This window comes from Dermochelys coriacea, chromosome 27 (genome assembly GCF_009764565.3).
Source record: "Dermochelys coriacea isolate rDerCor1 chromosome 27, rDerCor1.pri.v4, whole genome shotgun sequence".
Lineage (NCBI taxonomy): Eukaryota > Metazoa > Chordata > Testudines > Dermochelyidae > Dermochelys > Dermochelys coriacea.
This window is the reverse complement of record NC_050094.1, coordinates 8,136,856-8,157,556: the sequence shown is the minus strand read 5'-3', so window position 1 is coordinate 8,157,556 and position 20,701 is coordinate 8,136,856. Positions and strand designations below refer to the sequence as shown.

General features: G+C 42.1%; 1 protein-coding gene across 14 annotated transcripts in view; it reads left to right on the top strand.

The window, feature by feature from the left end:
- Positions 1-773: 773 nt before the first annotated feature.
- Positions 774-20,701, top strand: part of MAPT (microtubule associated protein tau) — an 88,758-nt gene continuing 68,830 nt past the window's right edge. For all 14 annotated transcript variants that reach the window (XR_006277313.1, XM_043503474.1, XM_043503475.1 and 11 more), the window contains exon 1: positions 774-834. Coding sequence is in view for 13 of the 14 variants with exons in the window: in XM_043503474.1 (XP_043359409.1) it covers positions 789-834 (46 nt within the window). In the remaining variant the exon portion in view is untranslated. The remainder of the gene's footprint in view (positions 835-20,701) is intronic.

Below are 20,701 nucleotides of genomic sequence, written 5' to 3'. Positions count from 1 at the left end.
AAACCACTGTCTGAATATCCTGGTGAATTATTGTGCTCCTTAGCTACTTTAGATTGTATAGAAGTAACTTCAATAATAAGCATCTCAAAACGTGTATTAAATTACACGGATCTTGCACACTTTTCCCTGCATACCCTCTTCCACTTTTTTCACGCTCAGCTATGCAAGAGAATCCTGCATGATGATCGAGTGACATGATCACTTGCAGTTCTGAACAAAAGTGCTTCTCTGATGGTGGTGACAGAGTGGTTTGTAATAGATTAGTATTGGGCAGTCCTCATTAGCAGGTAAAAGCCATATGTGTACCCTGCCTAGATGAAATTGTAGCCATATTGTCTGATGGCTGTTCAGTGCCATTTGGTGAATCTCACTCCATTCCTAGTTTACAGGAGTCTTCATCATGAAAACTGCTGTCACAGTTGGTTCTGAAAGATCCCGTTATCGGCCGTCTCAGCGGAGAGGCCAAGAACTCACTCTTTTCATTCCGTAGAATTGGTCCTTCCATAACCTGTGTAAAGCACGCTTTCAGAGCAGAGTCTGGGGACTGCTGCTCATCCCATGTCTGTTCTGAGGCTAGAACCTGGCATCTTTCACCAGCACTAAATTTACCCCTTGTTTCTTATGTCGGGAAACAAAACTCTATGGGTATGGTCCGAGCACTTTCTGACACTGAGCATTAAACAGTCTGCATCTATGCTGCTGTGGTATGACCAATAGAGGAACCCTTTCTGAAGCCTCAAAAGAACCAGTTTATTTCAGCCATTGCTTACTGATGCTAGGAAGAGTCTATGATCCTATACACACAGCATGAATGGATCCTTTGTAACCTGAGAGGTGGGGAAAACAGGATTGTAAAGCTGGAAGTAAGACTCTAAAGCAGGCTGCTCTTTCATACATACAAAATGCATGACAGCAGAGCTGAATTTAGTGCTTACAGGGCTAAAAATCCTCAAAGAGCCTGATTGCAGTGTGTATATATAGCTGTTTTAAATAGCTACCTCAAGAAGAACTCTGTGGAATTCAAAATCTTGTCTTTCACCAGCAGAAGTTGATCAAATGAAAAATTTCCTCACCCACCTTGTCTCATATTTAAAATATGTGCATCTAAGTAATATTGAGGGTCTGGCTTGAATATACAAGCGCAGGGAAGTTCTAAATTCACTCTGACCATATTAGCTATTGCTTTAATAAACACTTGCGTTCAAAAGAAGAGACAGAAGCTCTGGGGGATATAATTTTCATTGTACCAACTGCAGCTAGTTCACGTGCTGAACGAATTGCATGCAAAAATTTTTAGCTGAGAGCCTATTTGTTGTTGTAAATACAAACCCATTGTTGGTGTTTTTTTTGTTTTTGTTTGTGGTTTTTTTTGGGGGGGGTAAGGTCAAAAACATTAAAATGGTCAGTTTTTATTTAATAATAAAAATAATAATTAATAAATAATTAATAAAAAGGAAATCAGTTTGGTCTAAAACCTCATTTGCCAAGTTTATTTTCAAAGTTAAGAAGCCCCCTAAAACCTTCCGTGTGAACAACACATGTGACTTCAGACATCTTCAGGTGGGAGTCTCAAAATGTGCATGGCCTAAGGTGTCTCCAGGTAACAGGATTCGTGGCTGAATCATTGAAGTATTTAGCAGGTCAGCTAGACTTCACACACGTCTGTATTACGAAGGAAGGTGCCCTGGGAGGTGGGACTAAGAAGGTTGAGGTTTTTGAACTGACTGCATTTCTAGATTGTCCAGTATTTAAGGACACTTAACTTTGAATTGCCTGTTTTCTGGAGTTTCATTTTTAAAAATTGCATTATTTTAGATTTCAGAGTAGCATCCGTGTTGGTCTGTATCCGCACAAAGAAAAGGAGTACTTGTGGCACCTTAGAGACTAACAAATTTATTTGAGCATAAGTTTTCGTGAGCTACAGCTCATTTCTTTTTGCATTATTTTAAGATGTCTTCCCTTTGGTATCTGTAGTTACAACATTAACACTGTCTTAGCAAAGGTGAAGTTTTATGTCTGAGGGGACAGTATACAGTGAAACTTGTCTGAAGGAACCAGCAGGTTGCCGAGTAGAAATTAGTCTGTACCAAAAAAAAAAAAATCATAAAAAGCTTTAGGACATTTTAAAGTTGTTGATTAATATGGGTGTGTTGTTACGGAAAGCTTCTTTCTCCTAAGACATTTACCACCCTCCCACACACATGTACAACAGGTCTCGGGAACTCCTATTATGATATTTATCAACTGTAGTTAAATAACTATTTCCTGTGTGTTTGGGGTATGCTGCCTTAACCTGAATTACTCCTTGTGTCCGTCTTGTCAAACTTCAGTTAATCAAAACTTTTAATCTAACTCTTAAGGGTCTGATCCTGTAAGGTGCTGTGCTCTCATCTTGCATGGATTGCAGGGAATGGTGAGGGTAATCAGCACCTGGGAGTATGGGTCCTGCAATCAAAGAGTAAAGCAGCGGTTCCTTTATTTACTGAACGGCAGTTTTATTGGCTGAGCTTCTGGTGTGTTATTTTTCCACGTGAATTACTCTGTGGTCCTGTTTTGTAGTAATTCTGCTAGGTCAGGATCTATAAAATAGACACCATGCAGGCCAAGGATACTATCTTCAATTGCCTGATCATCTAAAGAGCTGAGACTCAAAGGAAGGACCAGTTGTGAAGATAGGGCATGCTTAATGTTAGATCAGTATGGACATATTATAAACATAACATTCTTATTGGCTCTGCCTTTCATCCTTAAGTATGTGAAGGCCTTCTCATTACTAAAAATAATAAAGGAGAAAATACAGTTTCTGATTCTTATTGAACTAAATTATTAGTTATGCATGCATACCTTAAAGTGTGATCCCATTGTCTCTGTCCTTTGATGCCCCTCCTTACTCATTTATTCCATTGATAAGTTGATCCAGTTCCAGTCTAGCTCAGTGACTTTGCTACTGTTATCCTACCTCAGCTTCCACTTCTCAGCTAGCACTGATCTCTTCTCTACCCCTTCATCCAGTCCCGCTGCTGGTCTCACAGCTTCTCTGCAGCGCCTGCAGCCTGTATTTCTCCAACTCACTGATACCCCATGTAATTAAGCATCAGTTGAAAACCTTTTTTTTTCTTTACCTTCTACCGCCTGTGTTTTTACTATTCATCTTGAACTGTTAATCACCCAAGATGCTTCAGAGCATTTGTCTATGCAATAAGATGTGAGTGAGTGTGTGTGAAAATGTTGATAATGACCTGTTAGTGTTTGTACCCCTTTAGAATGTAGATATAAGGCGGGATATCCAGGTTGCATAGTATGGTTTTAGTTCACTTCATCACAAACCCATACTGGACAATTAAATGCCGCAGAAAAGAAGCAAATAGCATCTTATCCAAATTAAGTCTTTTGTGAAGTGAGTGGTGGATGGAGGGATAATATTCCATTAGAGCACACAAGGGATGTTACTGATTGTATTTCTTCCTGGGCTATTCCTAGTGTAAAATATATTATCAATTGTTCTGGTTCTCCCCCTGCCCCATTACTGCATTTGATTACAGTGTATGTCCTAATTATGAGTCTGTCATTCACTTCTCCATGGGGGCTGGGCTTATGCTGGATAGAAATGATGGACTTGCACTGAAAGCTTAGCTCTAAGTGCTGCTCTTTCTCTTAGGAGAGCCAGCTGAGCCTACCTACTAAAATATATGTGCAGCCATTTGCTGTTTTGGTTTCCTTCCATTAAGGCAGCCTGCAGACTTGATCGTCAGTCCTCTGAATAGACTCCAAGAGGATTGCAACCTCTGAAGTGGTGGGCCAGTTAGAAACTTAGGTTTGGTCTTTGGTAGGAACTTACGTCGATATAACTACGTTGCTCAGGGGTATGGAAAATTCACACCCCTGAGTGATGTAATTTTACTGACCTAACCACTGGAGTAGACAGCACTACGTCAGCGGGAGAGCTTCTCCTGTCGTCAAAGCTGCCACCTCTCGGGGAGGTGGAGTACCTGCACCGATGAGAGAAGTGCTCTTGTTGGCATAGGTAGTGTCTTCACTAAGCACTGCAGCGGTGCACTCCACCCCTGTGACACTGTAAGGCCATGTCTACACTACCCGCCGGATCGGCGGGTAGTGATTGATCTATTGGGGATCGATTTATCGCATCTAGTGTAGACGTGATAAATAGATCCCCGATCGCTCTGCCGTCGACTCCGGAACTCCACGACTGCGAGAGGTGGAAGCAGAGTCGACGGGGAGCGGCAGCCGTCAATCCTGCGCTGCGAGGACGTGAAGTAAGTGATTGATTCTAAGTTGATCTAACATACATCGACTTCAGCTAGGCTATTCTCGTAGCTGAAGTTGCATATCTAGTAGATGGATTTCTCCCCCCCCACCCCCAGTATAGACCAGGACTAAGTGTAGACAAGCCTTTAGAATGAAAATACAGCCACGTTTCCAACCTTTGGTAGCACTTCTCTTTATCATTTACTCACCATTAGGGATATTGCTGCATGAGCAGCCAGTGCTAAATCAGGTGTCTGATGGGAGAGGTGTCTTGGTACTTACTAGCCACTACAGGGACTTTTCTGGTGTTTCTGTCTGCCAGCTGGGTTTTGGAGTCAGAAAGTCTGTTCAGTGGGTGCCTCAATATTGTACATTCAATTCTGACTTGAACCTGGTCCGGTATTCATTCCAAAACTTAATACCATATAAAGAAAAGGAGTACTTGTGGCACCTTAGAGACTAACAGATTTATTTGAGCATAAGCTTTCGTGAGCTACAGCATCCGATGAAGTGAGCTGTAGCTCATGAAAACTTATGCTCAAAATAAATCTTTCATGAGCTACAGCTCACTTCATTGAATGCTGTAGCTCACGAAAGCTTATGCTCAAATCAATTTGTTAGTCTCTAAGGTGCCACAAGTACTCCTTTTCTTTTTGCGATTACAGACTAACACGGCTGCTACTCTGAAACTTAATACCGTATGTCACAGCTCTTGAGAAGTAGTCCTTCCATCTTCCTTCCCTAAGCCATCACGTTCCAAGGAGGAACGTTAGCATACACCTGACACGTGTAGGGCCCTTAAAGTCAATCTGAGCATATGAAATTTTTGTAAGTCCAAGGCCTGGTTTATATTGGAGCACCCAGCAGTGTGAGGCAAGAAAGCTTCTAAATGTCTGTTCCAAGGTGAGAAATTGCCTAAGAGCCTTACTATTGTTCCTCTGTTTTTAGAGGCCTGTCAAGTCCTTCAGTGTACTAGTGGCATTCTGGTTGGAAAAGTGATACATTTCCTCTGAGGAGACTTGCATGGTAGCCATGTGATCAGTGGTATCCAGGCCACCCAATTCTGCACCTAGAGCATCCAGTCACTTGCAAAAGTTGCCTTTGGCAGAACTGCCCCATAGTGCCTCAGTATATGGGGGGGAGGGAATGTATAGAAGCACAAAATTCCTCCCCTACCGCCTCTTTGATGCACATGGCCATAGCCGATCAGTCCAGTGGTCCCTCTAATACTCTTCGAGGTAGTTGCCTCTCTGCTCCCTGCTAAATAAGGAATTGTGGGGGGAGGCAGGGTGCAGCCCCCACTATTAACAGCACTACCCAGCCCACTTGCTTGTATTTGCTCCCTCACCCATGAGAGCGGTGGCAGCGCGGCTGTTCCTGTAGATTTAGGAAACCACTGCTGCCGTGGTTAGACTTGACAGGTTGTCTTAGTCTTTACCACTTATGGTTTCAGAGATTCAGATTCCTGCTAGCTCTGGGTGAGTGGTGCGGAGTAGAGTTTTCATGCCCCTTGGGCTGTAGCTCTTCAGCTATGTGCAGCTGCCCATTAGAATTTGGTGCCAGGATGGTGTGACCATAATCTAAGCAGATATATTGTGCAGATTCCTAGCCATGTTAAAACAGCTCAAAGTGTTGTAATTTAATATATAATATATAAAAATCCAACCCTGGGAAGGCGGCTGAAGTGCTATAATCCTTGCTCCAAGAATTCACTCACATAGTTAAACTTTGACATCCCCCTGCCCACCTTACACTTTCCACTCCAGATGAAATCTGAAAACATGCATAATTGCAGTTTTTCTTACATTGTGGCTGTCAGGCTAGGGAATCTTTAATATTTAATATCTTCAAACATTATTGCAGCTGCATTAAATATTAAAGAAATTTTACATAGACTCTTCAGCTAACGTGTCTGCTTCATAAAACAGACTGATCGTTTGTCAGCACAATGAAATGAGAGTTAAAATCAAAGTAAATAATAAGCAAGCACTAGAACAATGGTTCCCAAACTTTTCCTCTCTTTACCGGTAATGAAATGTGTCCATTCCCTGCCAGGCCGGGAGCAGAATTACAGCTGGGCCGAATCAGGGCTGGAGCCGCAGCCAGGAGCGGGGCTGAGAGTAGAGCTGAGGCTAAGGTTGTGGTGCGGGATGGGGCCGGAGTGGAGCTGGGGGCAGGGCTAGGTGGCACTCCCTCCCTGCCCCCCATGGGGACTGGCCGTATCCCCAAGATGTTCGGACGCTCCCCTCTAGTAGGGCATGCCCCACAGTTTGGGGACCACTGCACTAGAGCTAGGTGGGCAACAATTTTCCCATCCTGTGAAAAATGTGAGAATTGCATTCCCCCCCCCCCCTTTTGCGCATCAGGACGAAACTGAGACCTTTCAGAAAGATGAGGGGGGAGGAGCCCAATCCACCGCCAATAGCCTTGTGGTTAGGGCACTCGTGTGTGATGTGGGAGTCCCAGTTTCTGGTCCCTGCTGTGCCTGATTCAGAACGGGGAGTGGATTCTGGGCTCCCAGATGAGTGCGCTAATCCCAGGCTATTGTTTGTTCTGGGGCTCTCTCTGATTTTGAGCCGGAATTCTATTCTGGACCCGAGAAACCTTCTTGTTTAAGAGGTTTCGGAGTAGCAGCCGTGTTAGGCTGTATTCGCAAAAAAGAAAAGGAGTACTCGTGGCACCTTAGAGACTAACAAATTTATTTGAGCATAAGCTTTCGTGAGCTACAGCTCACTTCATCGGATGCATCTTGATTAAACTTCAGTTGAAACCAATTCGTGCCCACCAAAATTCTTTGGTTTTGATGAATCAGCATTTTCCATCTAAAGAACGTTTAATCAAAACGTTACTCTAGCAAGCAACTTTCATTTCCGTAGCTTGTTCTGTAGCATTTCAGATGTGTAGGCTATAGCTCCTCCCAACCAGCAGATGGAGATCAACACTAGGACTTTGGATGTCATATCCTCGAATAAAGGTTGACCTCCCTCAGCCTTCAGTGGTTCATCTCCAGCAGGTGGAGCTGCCTGTATCTGGGCTGGTATAGAACAGGGGTTCTCAGCCTTTTTCTTTCTGAGCTCCCCACCTCCCATGCTGTTGTGACCACCTGTGCCGCAATAACTGGGTTTCTGCATATAAAAGCCAGGGCCGGCGCTAGAGGGCAGCAAGCAGGGCAATTGCTTGGGCCCCCATGCCACAGGGGTCCCCATGAAGCTACATTGCTCAGGCTTCCGTCCCAGGTGGCAGGGCTCGGGGACCTGGGCTTCAGCCCCATGCGGTGGGGCTTTGGCTTTCTGCCATGTCCCAGCAAGTCTAATTCTGGCCCTGCTTGGAGGCCCCCCATAAACCTGCTCGAGGCCCCCTAGTGGGTTCCGTACCCCGGTTGAGAACTACTGGTATAGAAGACTTTGAAGAAAGAGAAAATTCTTCCCTGTGTCCTAAAATATCTCAAAACTCTTTACAGATTTTACACGGAGCAGCTTTGCCTGTCACAAATGCAGCCTTCTCTGGTGTCTGATGTGGCCAATAGCACACAGCAATGCTGCATAACAGTAGTGTAAAGTGAAGACTAACTGCAGGCCTGCTTCTAAGGGGCTAATGCCCACTAAAAAGTCACAAGATGCATATTCAGTGCTCTGGGCTTTAGCTTACTCCTGCTCTTTATCAAAGCTACACTCCTGAGAATTGGGGCATTTGGGCTGCGTCTCAAACCCGCTGCAAACTCTCCCTTGTCAGCTAGCTCCTACGTTTTAACACTTATTTTCTTGGAGTCATCCACGGGTTGGCTTGTTGGCATCTCATGATGTCTCTAAACAATGTGTTTGGAGCCATTTTTCAGCCAGTCGCATGCTGGCCTGCCCTTCAGGAAAAAAGTGCATGACTGATTTTTGTATGGCTACCAAAACCAGGGAATGGCACTGGAGACCCCAGTTGTGCTTGACCAGGTCTCCAAGGATATGTCCACTTAGCGTTTTGGACTGAGCAGGACTGAGCTTCCGAGCCCGGCTTGACAGACTTGACGAACATCAAGAATAGTCCGATGAAGTGAGCTGTAGCTCTCGACAGCTTATGCTCAAATAAATTTGTTAGTCTCTAAGGTGCCACAAGTACTCCTCTTCTTTTTAGTGCCAGTCCCGTTCTCCTGGTGTGGTGGGTTTTACATAGTGCTACCCCCTCAAGTGTGAAATGAGCACTTGCAGTTCGTTTCTGAACGTAGGTTAGCAAGGAAATGGCAATAACCACAAACAAGAAAACCTCTGGTCTTGCTAGATTGCAAATATTGTCAGACCGGATGAGACCTGATGGGACTCCTTTTATTGTTGAATGTTATTCGGCTGCTTATCTTAGCAAGTCATAAGAGGGACATCCTTGATAATGACTCTGCATGACGAATAGGGAAGAAAACAGCAGCCATCAGTTTGCCTGGATGGATGTCTGTTTTTGTTTCTTTAGGCAAAATAATCCCTTAGAAAAGCAATTTCTTCCTCCTGCCTGTGTAATTTGCAAGCTAAGGTAAAATGGGCTTTTCCTGAAGCAGAACGCTGTCATGTCGTTCTGAATGTCTTAAGTTCTGAACATCCTGGAGGCAGGTTGGAAGGACCCCCCCCCATAACTTTCATTTTTTTTATGATGTACATGAGCTGTCCTAATGATAGAGATATTCAGAGCTGGGGAGCTATGCATACTAATCCTAAACAAAAAGAAAAGGAGTACTTGTGGCACCTTAGAGACTAACAAATTTATTAGAGCATAAGCTTTCGTGTGAGCTGTAGCTCACGAAAGCTTATGCTCTAATAAATTTGTTAGTCTCTAAGGTGCCACAAGTACTCCTTTTTCTTTTTGCGAATACAGACTAACACGGCTGCTACTCTGAAACCTAATCCTAAACAGTGATTTGCATACTCTGGCATTCATAGAATCAGATGTCAGAGGTGAAGACACATTAGCTCCCTTTGAAAAGAATAGTTCTACTCACATGTTTAAACACCTGCATAAGAGTTTGCAGTAGTGAAGTCTGTCTGTCTAGACCTGTCTGTCTGTCTAGGTTACTTATATGGCATCCCATCACAACAGGGGTCTGAGCAATTTGGTCTGTTTCTCTTCCCTGGTCCGTGTTGGATTGTTCCTTACAGGATATAAGGATATCAGTGTGTAAAGCAGCACTTTCAGGTTTACATGCAGGAGGGCACAAATATACACTGTGGTCTACATCTTCGTATTTTGGCAGAAGATTTCTTGTGGCATCTGGCAAAGATTTGATTGCCATCTTGCTAGATCTCTGTGTGCTAGATTCATCCTGGTGTAACTCCAGTAGAATTACATCTAGGATAAATTTGGCCCTCTATTTAATTGCATCTGTTATAATAGTGATTCTGCCATATGTGCTAATGGCTTTTGTCTGAGGTAGAGATTGGGTTATGAGAGTAACCTGGCCGGGGATGTTGGAAGCAACAGTTGCCATGTGTGCGTATTTATATACACATTACAAATTTAAGTACACTCCCAAGTAGTATTGCATCCAATTTAAAATCTCCTAGTGCTGTCCTTCATTCAAATCTTTCAAGGACACCTACAGATTGAGAATTAACCAAGGTCCAGATTATAGCTGAAAGTTATCACTGCATTTTGACGTTATAGAGTTGCTATGACATTCAGACAGCTAAGTCGTGGGGAGCCAAAATGTTCCCACGTCTAGTATCAATTGCAGGTTACCTGGTGGGAGTGATTTGTTTTCTGATAACAAAATAGGTTACTGAGAATGTGTAAGTAGTTGGGTGGAGGCAGTATTGGGCAGTGCTGAGTAACGAAATTCTCTTTGTGTTCCACTGCCAGTTCTGAATTCAGGTGTTCAGGATTGCACTGGGGGAAACTATAGACCTACTTCATGTTAATTATTACGCAGCAGGATGAGGTAGACATTAAGGTTGGATGTGAAATGAATGCAAGTGAGAGCTTGGTTTATATACCCAGGTTTAGAAAGTTGAAGAAATGCCATATGTATATACTATAATACTCAGATGTAAATACTACATGTTGTGGCTAACACAAAGAACTTGCCATGTACTTCTGTGTAGCTAAATTTAAAACAGCTTGGGGGGTTGTCTGCTTTTAACTGAATATGCAAAATGTGGGTGAATTCTAAGATCTTGTCCTTCCACTTTAAATATTTTCAGAACTAGTGAAAATCCTACTCCCTTTGTTTGTATACAAAGGGGAGATTTTTCCTTACCTGTTAATATTCTTTCTCTGACTTTCTATAGCAGGCCAGAAGCTTGAGTGAAAAATTCCTCCAGGCAACAGGTGAAGCCAGAATTAATAATTTTATTAAGATAATATTGAAGTAAAAAAAAAACGGTACAGAGTTTAGGCTACTAAGACTTCGTCATACCCTCACAGCTGTCTCTCAGCCATCAGCTGAATATTTCAAAAGCAGTATCAAAGAAATATTAAACTGACACTGTGCATCAGTGACTATCACTGAATAACATTAGTGGTAGTAGCGACTCTGTGCTGAAATTTGCAGCAGTAAAATAGATACCCACATCTTATAGGGAAGGGGGTTTAAACTGGGATAGAGCTTGAAGAAAACAGGTAAGGAAAACTGCCTCTCCTTTTGACCTTCTCTGCTAGTCCAATTGCTTTGGGACCTCCCAAAGTAATTGATGATTTTAGTGTGCATGTGTGGGGACTCACTCACTCACTCACTCCAATGTTGTCTGCAACGCACCTGTGCAAAGGCCACAACTGCAAACCTGTTCTATAAAAATGTGGTCAGAAGTAGCAAATCTCCTCAAAAGGGGCATCCCTTCTTTCTGCTCATGAAAAGCTAACTGAACAAACAGTGAGCTTTAAAAGATTCCAGTTCTTCCTTTTCTGCTGCCAAATAAGCCCTACTGATCAGTTCCTTAATCCGGAGGCACTTGAAAAGCATGGTTTGGAGGTTTATATCCAGTTGTTTGTTTCATTCCCATTGTAACAATTACCATTAGAACTCTTCTGTTAAACACATAGGAAAAGAAGAAAGAATAGTTAAAGCATTTGAGACGTAAAGCTTTCATTTTAACAATTTTCCATGTTCGTATTCCCTTTATTCCTGCTCATCAGTCTCCTAGATGGTATCAACGGTCCGTCCCCCTTTTTTTGTAGAGGGGGGAGTCCGTTTTAGATGGTATTGGATTGTTGTTGAAGTGTAATCTTGTTCCCTTTTAAAACAAGGCAGAACTTATAAAACCTACACAAAGGGGGACTGAAATGGCAAAGGTAGAATTTTTTTTTTCTGTCTGTTAATTTCAACTAACTGCTGGGAAAGTACAGGCATAATACATGGTCTTATTAGCTACTCTGAGATCTGGCAAAGTTTCCCAGCCTTTGGCTACAAGCATTGTTTGTAGTTTGCCTTTTTTTAAAAAAAAAAAAATTTCAGCAGTGTTACAAAAGGTGGTTTTGTCTTGGCTGGTTAACCTAGATTCATACAGAAGGGAAAAAGAGGGAAATTGGTGAAATAAAGTCAGAGAAGGAAAATGACACCCTACTTAGGCAGCAAAAGGGACTGCACAAGTTCACACTGCAGGATGTTCAGGGTCCAGTTGAGCTTGATAAGGTGATGATTTTGTCCAGTTCCCTCTCCAGCCTGATCTGATCAGGACAATAAAGGCCCAACAGGTCATGGCAGCCATGAGTGTGAAGCTTAGCTGAGTTTATTAAGCACATTTCCAACTGAGCCCCTGAAAAGCCAGTGATGACCTAGCCCCTTTAAAAGTAACCACACTGAGCAAAAAGAAAAGGAGTACTTGTGGCACCGTAGAGACTAACAAATTATTTGCCACAAGTACTCCTTTTCTTTTTGCGAATACAGACTAACATGGCTGCTACTCTGAAACCTGTCACACTGAGCAGTTATCCAGTGACTTCAGTTATAGACACTTCCTTCTGTTTCTAACATTATCTCGATTTGTTGCTGTAGCAATTTTTTTTTTTTTACACATTACCGGAAAGCTGGAAGATCCCTAATCCGTTCTTTTAGAAAGAATGGTCTGCTAGCTATATTTAAGCTATCTCTATCTTTTGCCTGTGTTGTTAAACAGTTTTATTTTGTAGACCATGCTGGACTCTGTGACCTTTCAGATTCTTTTTACGCTGTAGAATACAAAGCTTTGCATGGAATTCCTCCTTCCCAGCACCTGACTCCCATTAATTCTGGCTCTGCTAATGCAAGGCCTAGTACTTTACAATTAGCTGACACATCTCATACTCTCAGTCTTGTAATTGAGGCAAGATACTACACAATTCTGAAGGAGATTAAGGAAGGCTGAGCTGTTTACTCATTTTCATATTTATTTCAATAAAAGCCTCTCTTTTTAAAAAATGTATGTGAAACTCCCTCAGAATTTGTCTGCTGCACTCCAGCCCCTTATTGCAAAATTTGTCAGACCTGTGATGGAGCACAAAGGACCTTCCCTTTGGCTTTTTAGAACTTGTAGACCTGGTGACAGCCCCATCACTAACTCTTCTAGTCAGAAAATACTCCCTTTCTCAAGGGCTCATTCTGTATTCAGAGCCAAACACACTGAGCTTAGCTGCATGGTTTTTGAACATAAATGCTCAAATCAAGTAACATTTATTAATCTCTCCAGTCTTTTGGCCTCAAGGAAAATATCTGCAAATAAATCCTACTCCATTCTCTGGCTGCAATTCAAACACTGGTACCTGGAACACTGTGTATCACCAAAAATCTCATTGGTACTAGACTTCTTCCAAAATGGCCTCAAAGTGAGTTCCCTGGGAATTATATGCCTTTGCTATAACAGGTGTCATGAGTACTAGTCAAAACTGAAAGTAGTTTTGAAACCCCATTCGATTAGTGTAGTCTTGAGGAATCTCTGAGTTTGACAGGTCTACAGGGCCTGCAGCCAGAAATTTACTTCTGATTGCACTAACACAAACCTCCCTTTAAATCTTTGAAAATAGTCTCCCTATTCTTTCTGTTAGTGATGTTCCTAATTGTCACGTTGGCAAGAAGGGTGTCAGAACACAGAGCGCTTTCAATCAAACCACAGCGTTTCACTCCAGCAATGTTGTCCTGAGGATAGACCCAGCTTTCATGCTCCATATAAATTCCACCGTTCACACATCATTATTTGCAAATCCCAAATATCCAAAGAGGAAAATTTGGTGTGTGCTAGATATGCACAGAGCATTACAGATATACATCATATGCAACATAACCTTTAGAGGATCCTCCTCCTTATGTTAGTTCTTTGTCTTCTGATAGTATCAGTACAAGGAAGAGGATCAAAATTATCCATTTCTAGACAGTGTATTTCAGAAACCTGCAAGATACAAAGCTGAATCACATTATCCCTGTTAAACGTATACTTCCTAAGTGCGTTTCGTAGGCTAAGTGATCATATGCCTTCTATGAAGAAATATGCGAAGTTGTTACTTGATCATCAGTGTATATGTTTACTGAATGCCACCAGATCAACGTGCAATCCATAGGAGAAGAATGGACAGTGAATTATGGCTCAGGTTTGTAACTGAGCATTGGTAGATATTTAACTAACTAATTTAATAACATTACAAAGACCTGAAATAACAGCATATTTAATTGCTCACCCTGTTAAGGAAGCATGGTCTAGTGGATGGAGCACTGGATTGGAACTCGGGAGACCTGGGTTCTTTTTCTGGCTCTGCCCCTGGCTTGCTGGATGACTTCACTGCCCTGTGCCTCAGTTTCCCAACCTGTAAAATAAGGATGATGGGAATCTACTGATAAAAAGTGCCATATAAGAGCTAGGTGATATTTATTTATTTATTTACTTATTATTGTCCTAGTGCAGAATATCTGAACTATTTGCCTTAAGTAATTTACAACAATTTCTCATTATCTAGAGAGCGCCATATCTGTGGTCCTCTCTTATGTGGAGCGGGAAGAACTTTTAGGGGTGTAATGCTACATTTTCCAGTTTTGCAGTCAGTTTGATGTCTTCTGAGTCCGCCTACTTTTGCTGTCTTGACCCATGGATTGGCAGTTGTGACTGAGTACATCTGGTCCTGAAATAATTGCCATCCTGCTTGGAGGCAGCTGCTGAACCAGGTCTAAGCTGACTTGTGGAAATGTCAAATTCTATTTAGATAATTCTCGAAAACACTGACTACTTCGCACTTCATTGCCATCTAGACCTCTACTTTCTCTTCCTCTTTCCACTTCATTCCTTCTCTCTCTCTTCTTTCCACTCTTAACTCTGGGTAGAATTTTCAAAAGCACCTATATCACTTAGGCACCTGAGTCCTGTTGACTCAAGTCACTTAGGTGCTTTTGAAAATGTTAGCCTTTGTGCCTCTTTTCACCCCACACCCCTACCTGGAGTGGCCTCTCACCTTCTGGATGCCAGAGGCCTAAAGTTTCCAATGTGGGCAACACTTGTAGGAGAGCTGATCAGAAGGGCTTACATTGCAACAGGAAATTAAGCTTTTTAAAGCTTGCTATATCTGTTTAGCAGGTGCAGAAAGAAGGGAAACCTCTTTAGTAGTTTGCAAGGCTACCTCTGCATTTCTGCCCATGCTGCTGTGAAACGTTTACTAGGCTTGTGGTCGTCCACTTGGCAGAAGAGTGTGATATGCAGTAATTGAACGATGGGTCCATCCTCGCCCCCCTCCCCCCCCAGCATTAAAATGAGCAACTGCTTTGGGAAGTCCCAACTGTCTTGCTCATGGGTGACCCTAAGATAAGAAATAGGTGCGCACAAACCTACACAAGCAGTGCGGCACTAAAGCTGGTTAGTGCAACCCATCTCTCGCAAGCCAGCAAAACTAAACTGTGAGTATTGCAGCGCTCCCCAGTGACCTAAATTAACAAACCAAAACCTGTGTGCATTCATCCATGAAAGTTTTGCATTCCATTGCCAAGGAAAACTAAGCTTCAAACTTCTGAGGGGTTATTAAACAATGAGGAAAAAATGATTTTAAAAAATAAAGAAAACCACCATGACAGTATCTCTTTAAAGCACTATTGGTTTTCATTTCCCTTTTGAACATCTCTCCCTAGTCCTTTGAAATGAATTAATCTTTCTCTGAATCTTCATAGCTATTCTAGTCCCTTGACAAGATAGATGACAAGGAGTATCAAGATATCTGCTCACTGTACTTTAGACAGTGCCTACAATTAATAAGGCAGTCGTTCATATTCACTTATCTGACAATTCCTTGGAAACACATTTCTGAAAAGTATACAAAGGAGATGAAAAGGAAGTTGCTTGTGAATTATGAACAGCTTTTCAGGCTGACTTTAATTCATGACACTGCCATTTCAGTTTAATTTAATAATTCAGATAGAACCCTATTCCCTCGGAAATCCTATTCGTTTGATTGGTTTTCTGAAACTACTCCTGTCCAGCCCGTGCTGGTTTAATTTTCCCTTTTGCATAACAAAATAGGACACATGTAGCATTCACTGATTAAAAACAGAGCGTTAATAATCCCCAAGTAGCTTCTTTGGTTGAGTTGGGGCTCAGACCTGTGAATCTGAGCCTGGGCACAGGGCAGAATAGGGGAGAGATGCACCCTGTCTCTGTCCAGTCTAAAGGCTATGGGCTTGAGGAGACAGAGAGATCCTTCTTCCTTTCCCATACCCAGAGGGCCTTTGGGGAATGGGCTTTCAAACATTGAAACAAGGTGTCAGACTCTCAGACCCTGTATAGGAGCATAGAGCTCTTTAGCTGAGTTGCCCAGGCTTGGGTACGAAAGCCCGGTGACTGTGTTCAGATTCAACGCTACAACTGCTGAGTTATGCTGGGTGGGGGCTCCAAATATATCAATTTGGGATGGAAAGGGGCTGATGGGAGCGTCTCTTTTGGTCAGAAGGAGCTGGGATAGATAAGTTCCTGGAGGGGAACCCTAGAAACAGCTAATCTTAGGCACAGGCTTATGCTTCGTTGTATTTGAATTAATAAAATGGGCGGTGATTAGTGGGTTACAAATGAAAGGGTGGGTTTGAACGCTCATAATGGAGTCTGTGTGCTCTCCTGAGGACAGGGTAAGTGCTCTTCCCTTGCACAGCCACATTCGTGCCTGTGGCTACTATGGCCATATCTACACTACCACTTACGTTGGCAAAATTTTTGTCACTCGTGGCTGTGGGGAAAAAACATTTCCAAAGAAAAAAATTCTGGAATAAAATAAACTCCTCCATTCTGCGCCCCTCCCCCCCGAAATAAAAATATCACCGACTGCATTTTAATGTACATTGAAGGCGGGGAACAGCTTTAATTTTCCTGCTGTTAATTTAGCACTGTACCACAGAGCAGATAACGGTGGTCGAGGCCAATGTTGTTGTGGTCCCCTGGTAGATTTTACCATAGACAGATGATACTTTTCGGTTGTTTCCATTGTTCAGTAGTTGGCCTAGTTACTCTGGCAGTGTAAACCCCTGAGGATAAGTTCCTGTATCCCAGTTCGAGGGGAATTCATCAGAAGAAAAAAGGTTTTTCTGCCTTGAGTTTTAAAAATTCAAACTGAGTGTTGAGTCCAGATCCTGTAGATAATCTGTTCAAGTGGAAGTGAGTGGGCATGTAGTGAACTGCTGAGTTCTTCGCTGCAGTGGAGTTCAGAGCTCCTTCCTTGGCTTTTTGTCCCATCTATGGATTTTGGTGATGCAACCCCTGGCTTCTAAAATTTTTCACCATCTGCCCTAAAAAGTCAGGATGTGAGGGGTGTGGGTGTATAGGTTTTCTTGGTTTTTTTTGTTTTGTTTTGTTTTGTGTTTTTTTTTCTTTTTCTTCACCATTGGCTAGCCTGTTGAGAAGCGCACTCTGGGTTGCGATAGCCCAGTAAAGAAAGGTTGGCTGATTCATTGTCCAACCCACTTCAGTAGGCTGCCTTCTCAGTTCACTTCTGTAAAGTGCAGCAAAGAAAAGTCAGACCACTTCGCTGAATCAAGGAGGCTGCACTCCAGAGCACAGTGAAGATTCTGTGACTTCTTCCAAGTGGCCATGATTTAACACTATGCAAATAAAACTGCCTCTGTAAATGCATCCAGGTGAATAACCATAATGCCAGCTCACATCAAATATTGGCATTGGCAAAATACATTTAAAAAAATCATCTATGGGAGTAAAACATTATTACTAAACGTTAGCCTACACTGTGCAGCACCAAAGGTCAAGTTTTTATTCAGCCTGTTGGGAGTGAAATATATTTTGTCAGAGACTAGAGGCGGCTTTAATGTTGTTATAATGTAGGGATCATTAATCTCCTGTAGATCAATGGTCCAAATTAAGTTTGAAATGAGAAACCAATCTTTCATGTAGTTCATTATATCTTACCAAATGGACTTGATCTATTGTCCAGAAAAAAGGTATTGTAGTTTGTGTCTGAGGCTCATGGATGTGAGTATGGCAATAACACATACATGTATAGTGAATCTGATTGATTAAATTTGATATGGCAATTATTACCTGTCTCCATGGTCTCTTGAAACATATGTGGTTACTAATTAATCTGTCTTCTGCAGTCTAATTGTGATGGCCTTTATTACAAATTTCCTTCTCTCCAGAGTGAATGTGGCAGAGAAAAGTCTGTATTTCGTTATTTTTGTTTGTTTTAATTTAAAATCTTAGGCTTGTGAAAATTTTAGCTGGTGGTTTCCATCCAATGACTAGTGGGAAACTGGCCACATCCTTTGTTGGCAGCCTCAGTATACAGAGGTGGAGGGTTAAACGGACCATGGAGACTGAACTCCTTGTTCTTATTGTAAATGGGGAATCATCATTGAGTGGGTATGTTCCTAGTGGGGTCCTGCAGGGATCAATTCTTGGTCCTACACTATTTATTAATGACCTGGAAGAAAACACTGGTGTAAAATTTGGAGATGATGCACAAATTGGGGGAATGGTAAATAATGAAGAGGGCAGGTCCCTGATTCAGAGCATTCTGGATCTCTTGGTAAGATGAGTGCAAGCAATATGCGTTTTAATATGTCTACATGTAAATGTACACATCTAGGAACAGAGAATGTAGGCCAAATTTACATTATGGGAGACTATGTCCTGGGAAGCCGTGACTCTGTAAAGATCTGGGGGTCGTGGTGGATAATCGTCTGAACATGAGCTCCATAAACAAGGGCATCTGGAGTAGGAGTAGAGAGGTTATTTGTCTTCTGTATTTGGCTGCTGGAATATTGCGTTTAGTTCTGTTGTGCACAGTTCAAGAAGGATGTTGATAAATGGGAGAGGGTTCAGGGAAAAAGCCATGAGAGTGATTGATTAAAGGATTAGAAAAATGCCTTATAGTGATACTCAGGGAACTCAAAGTTAAGGAATGATTTGATTACAATGTGTGAGTACCGACATGCGGAACAAATATTTAATAATGGTCTCTTCAGTCTGGCAGAGAAAGATATAATATGATCCAATGGTTGGAAGTTGAAACTAGACAAACTCAGACTGGAAATAAGGTGTAATTTTTTAACAGTGAGAGAATTACCCATTGGAACAACTTACCAAGGCTGGTGGTGGATTCTCCATTACTGACCATTTTTAAAATCGAGATTAGATGTTCTAAAAGCTCTGCTCTAGGAATTACTTTGGGGAAGTTCTGTGGCCTGTGTTATAGAGGTCAGACTTGATGATCGCAGTGGTCCCTTCTGGCTTTGGAATCGATGAATTTATTAATGCTGTATAGGTTTATATCCTGCACTCATCACCGTAGTATCTGATTGCTTTCCAGTAGTGCGTTAAGCAACATAACTAACATCTGTCATGTTTGTTCTCTCATCCCCTCCCCAGGGGGAAAACTAGGTGCAGTGGAGTGTTCTGTTTTTATCTAGTCACACTACTGAGGTGCTGAGCAGGGCGGGAAAACTTGGCCTGCTGCTTCCCAGTCGCCGCCTGCGCGGTACATGGAAAGAACTGACGTTAGTCTCTGGGGCCGTCGCTTAGCACTGCTGTCGGCTCAGCACTCTGAAATCAGGTTTTCATGCATGGCTCTTTAATGCCATATTTGCATATTATTACCATGTGTCTGTGTTTAAACTGATTGCTCAGTTGAGACTATCATGGTACTTTGTGGTAGGTAAAATATAATCATAGATGAGTTGGGGCCAAATTGCCTATCAGGTGAAAACTAGGATGATCGTGAGCAAGAAGATTTTAAGTTTTTAAAAAATCCAACTCCTTGCAGTAATTCCCCCAGCCTGACACCCATGGAGATAAACATTCCCATATGTTGGATTATGACTGTTCTTACATGGTAATGCTTCTCAAGGATTAGGGTTGATTGCAGGGAGAAGGAAGAGAGAAGGATTGCTATAGTGGCATCAATCAGTGCTGCAGTAGTGAAGTCTCTGTGTTTATTGTAACCCCTATTTTCCTATTCATAGAGTCAAAGACATTACAGATGGAGAAGATGACAGGCCATTTTGTCCCGCGCAGGATGATCTTGCCAACAGAGTGTACCAGAGTGTTAATAAACCTGCATTTTCCAGAAGTGGATAACTGGGTGTGTGGTGATAAAAGAACGTGCTTTCACTTCCCGTAGCTTGCTCCGGTATTAAACACACATTAGTTCTCATTGAGTTAAGAGAAACATAATTTAGTGCAGCCTTAGGATAAAACATTATAGCCCAGTCTTACCTGTGCTGATGCTTTGTCTCTACGTAACACAGAAATGTGGGTTTACAGCTCATGAGTGAGTTCAGGGCTATGGAGTCCATTTTATGATTTGCAGGATCTGACACAAGACCTGTATTTGGGCTGGTGCCCAGCGTGATACACTGGACCTGACAGCTGTTGTGGACTCATTTGGTGTTCAGTTTTGTAATCACACCAGTTATTTTTCCAAAAGCTTAATTCCATCATTTGCAGTTTGTTGCCATTTTTACAGCTATAACTTCCCAAATGCTCAAGTGTTTCCATTATAACTCTCTCTTTTCACTTACTCATAACATTCCAAAAATATAGTATATTGGGCTGACATATTCCAGGCTGGATCTGTGCCAGAGGGTAATTTTTTTGGACAAGTTTCAGCAAAATGATTGGAGCTGGTGGTTGTGAATGAGGGGTGTGGAAAGAATACGTAACTATTTTCATTTGAAAAGCTCTAGCACTGATGCATGAGGGTAGAAAATTTTATTGAGAAACGCCTTTGAATGTTTTCATAAAACCTGGATTTTGATTGGCAGAGTTATAAGAGTTGAAAATGGCAGTGTGTGTGCATGCTCAGAAGTTTATTTAAAAAACACCAATTCTGTTACTTTTACAGTCTGCTTCATTCCAAAAGAAGGTGGGTGGCATTGTGCACATGTGTGTGACTAATATTGGCTTCACATGAAAATAATTTTATTTTACTCAACCTTTGGGCATCATATTGAATACTGCCTCATTCAGTGTATATTGGTTTCTATCTATAGGTACTTATCTGCCCTCCTTAACTATAGTATCTG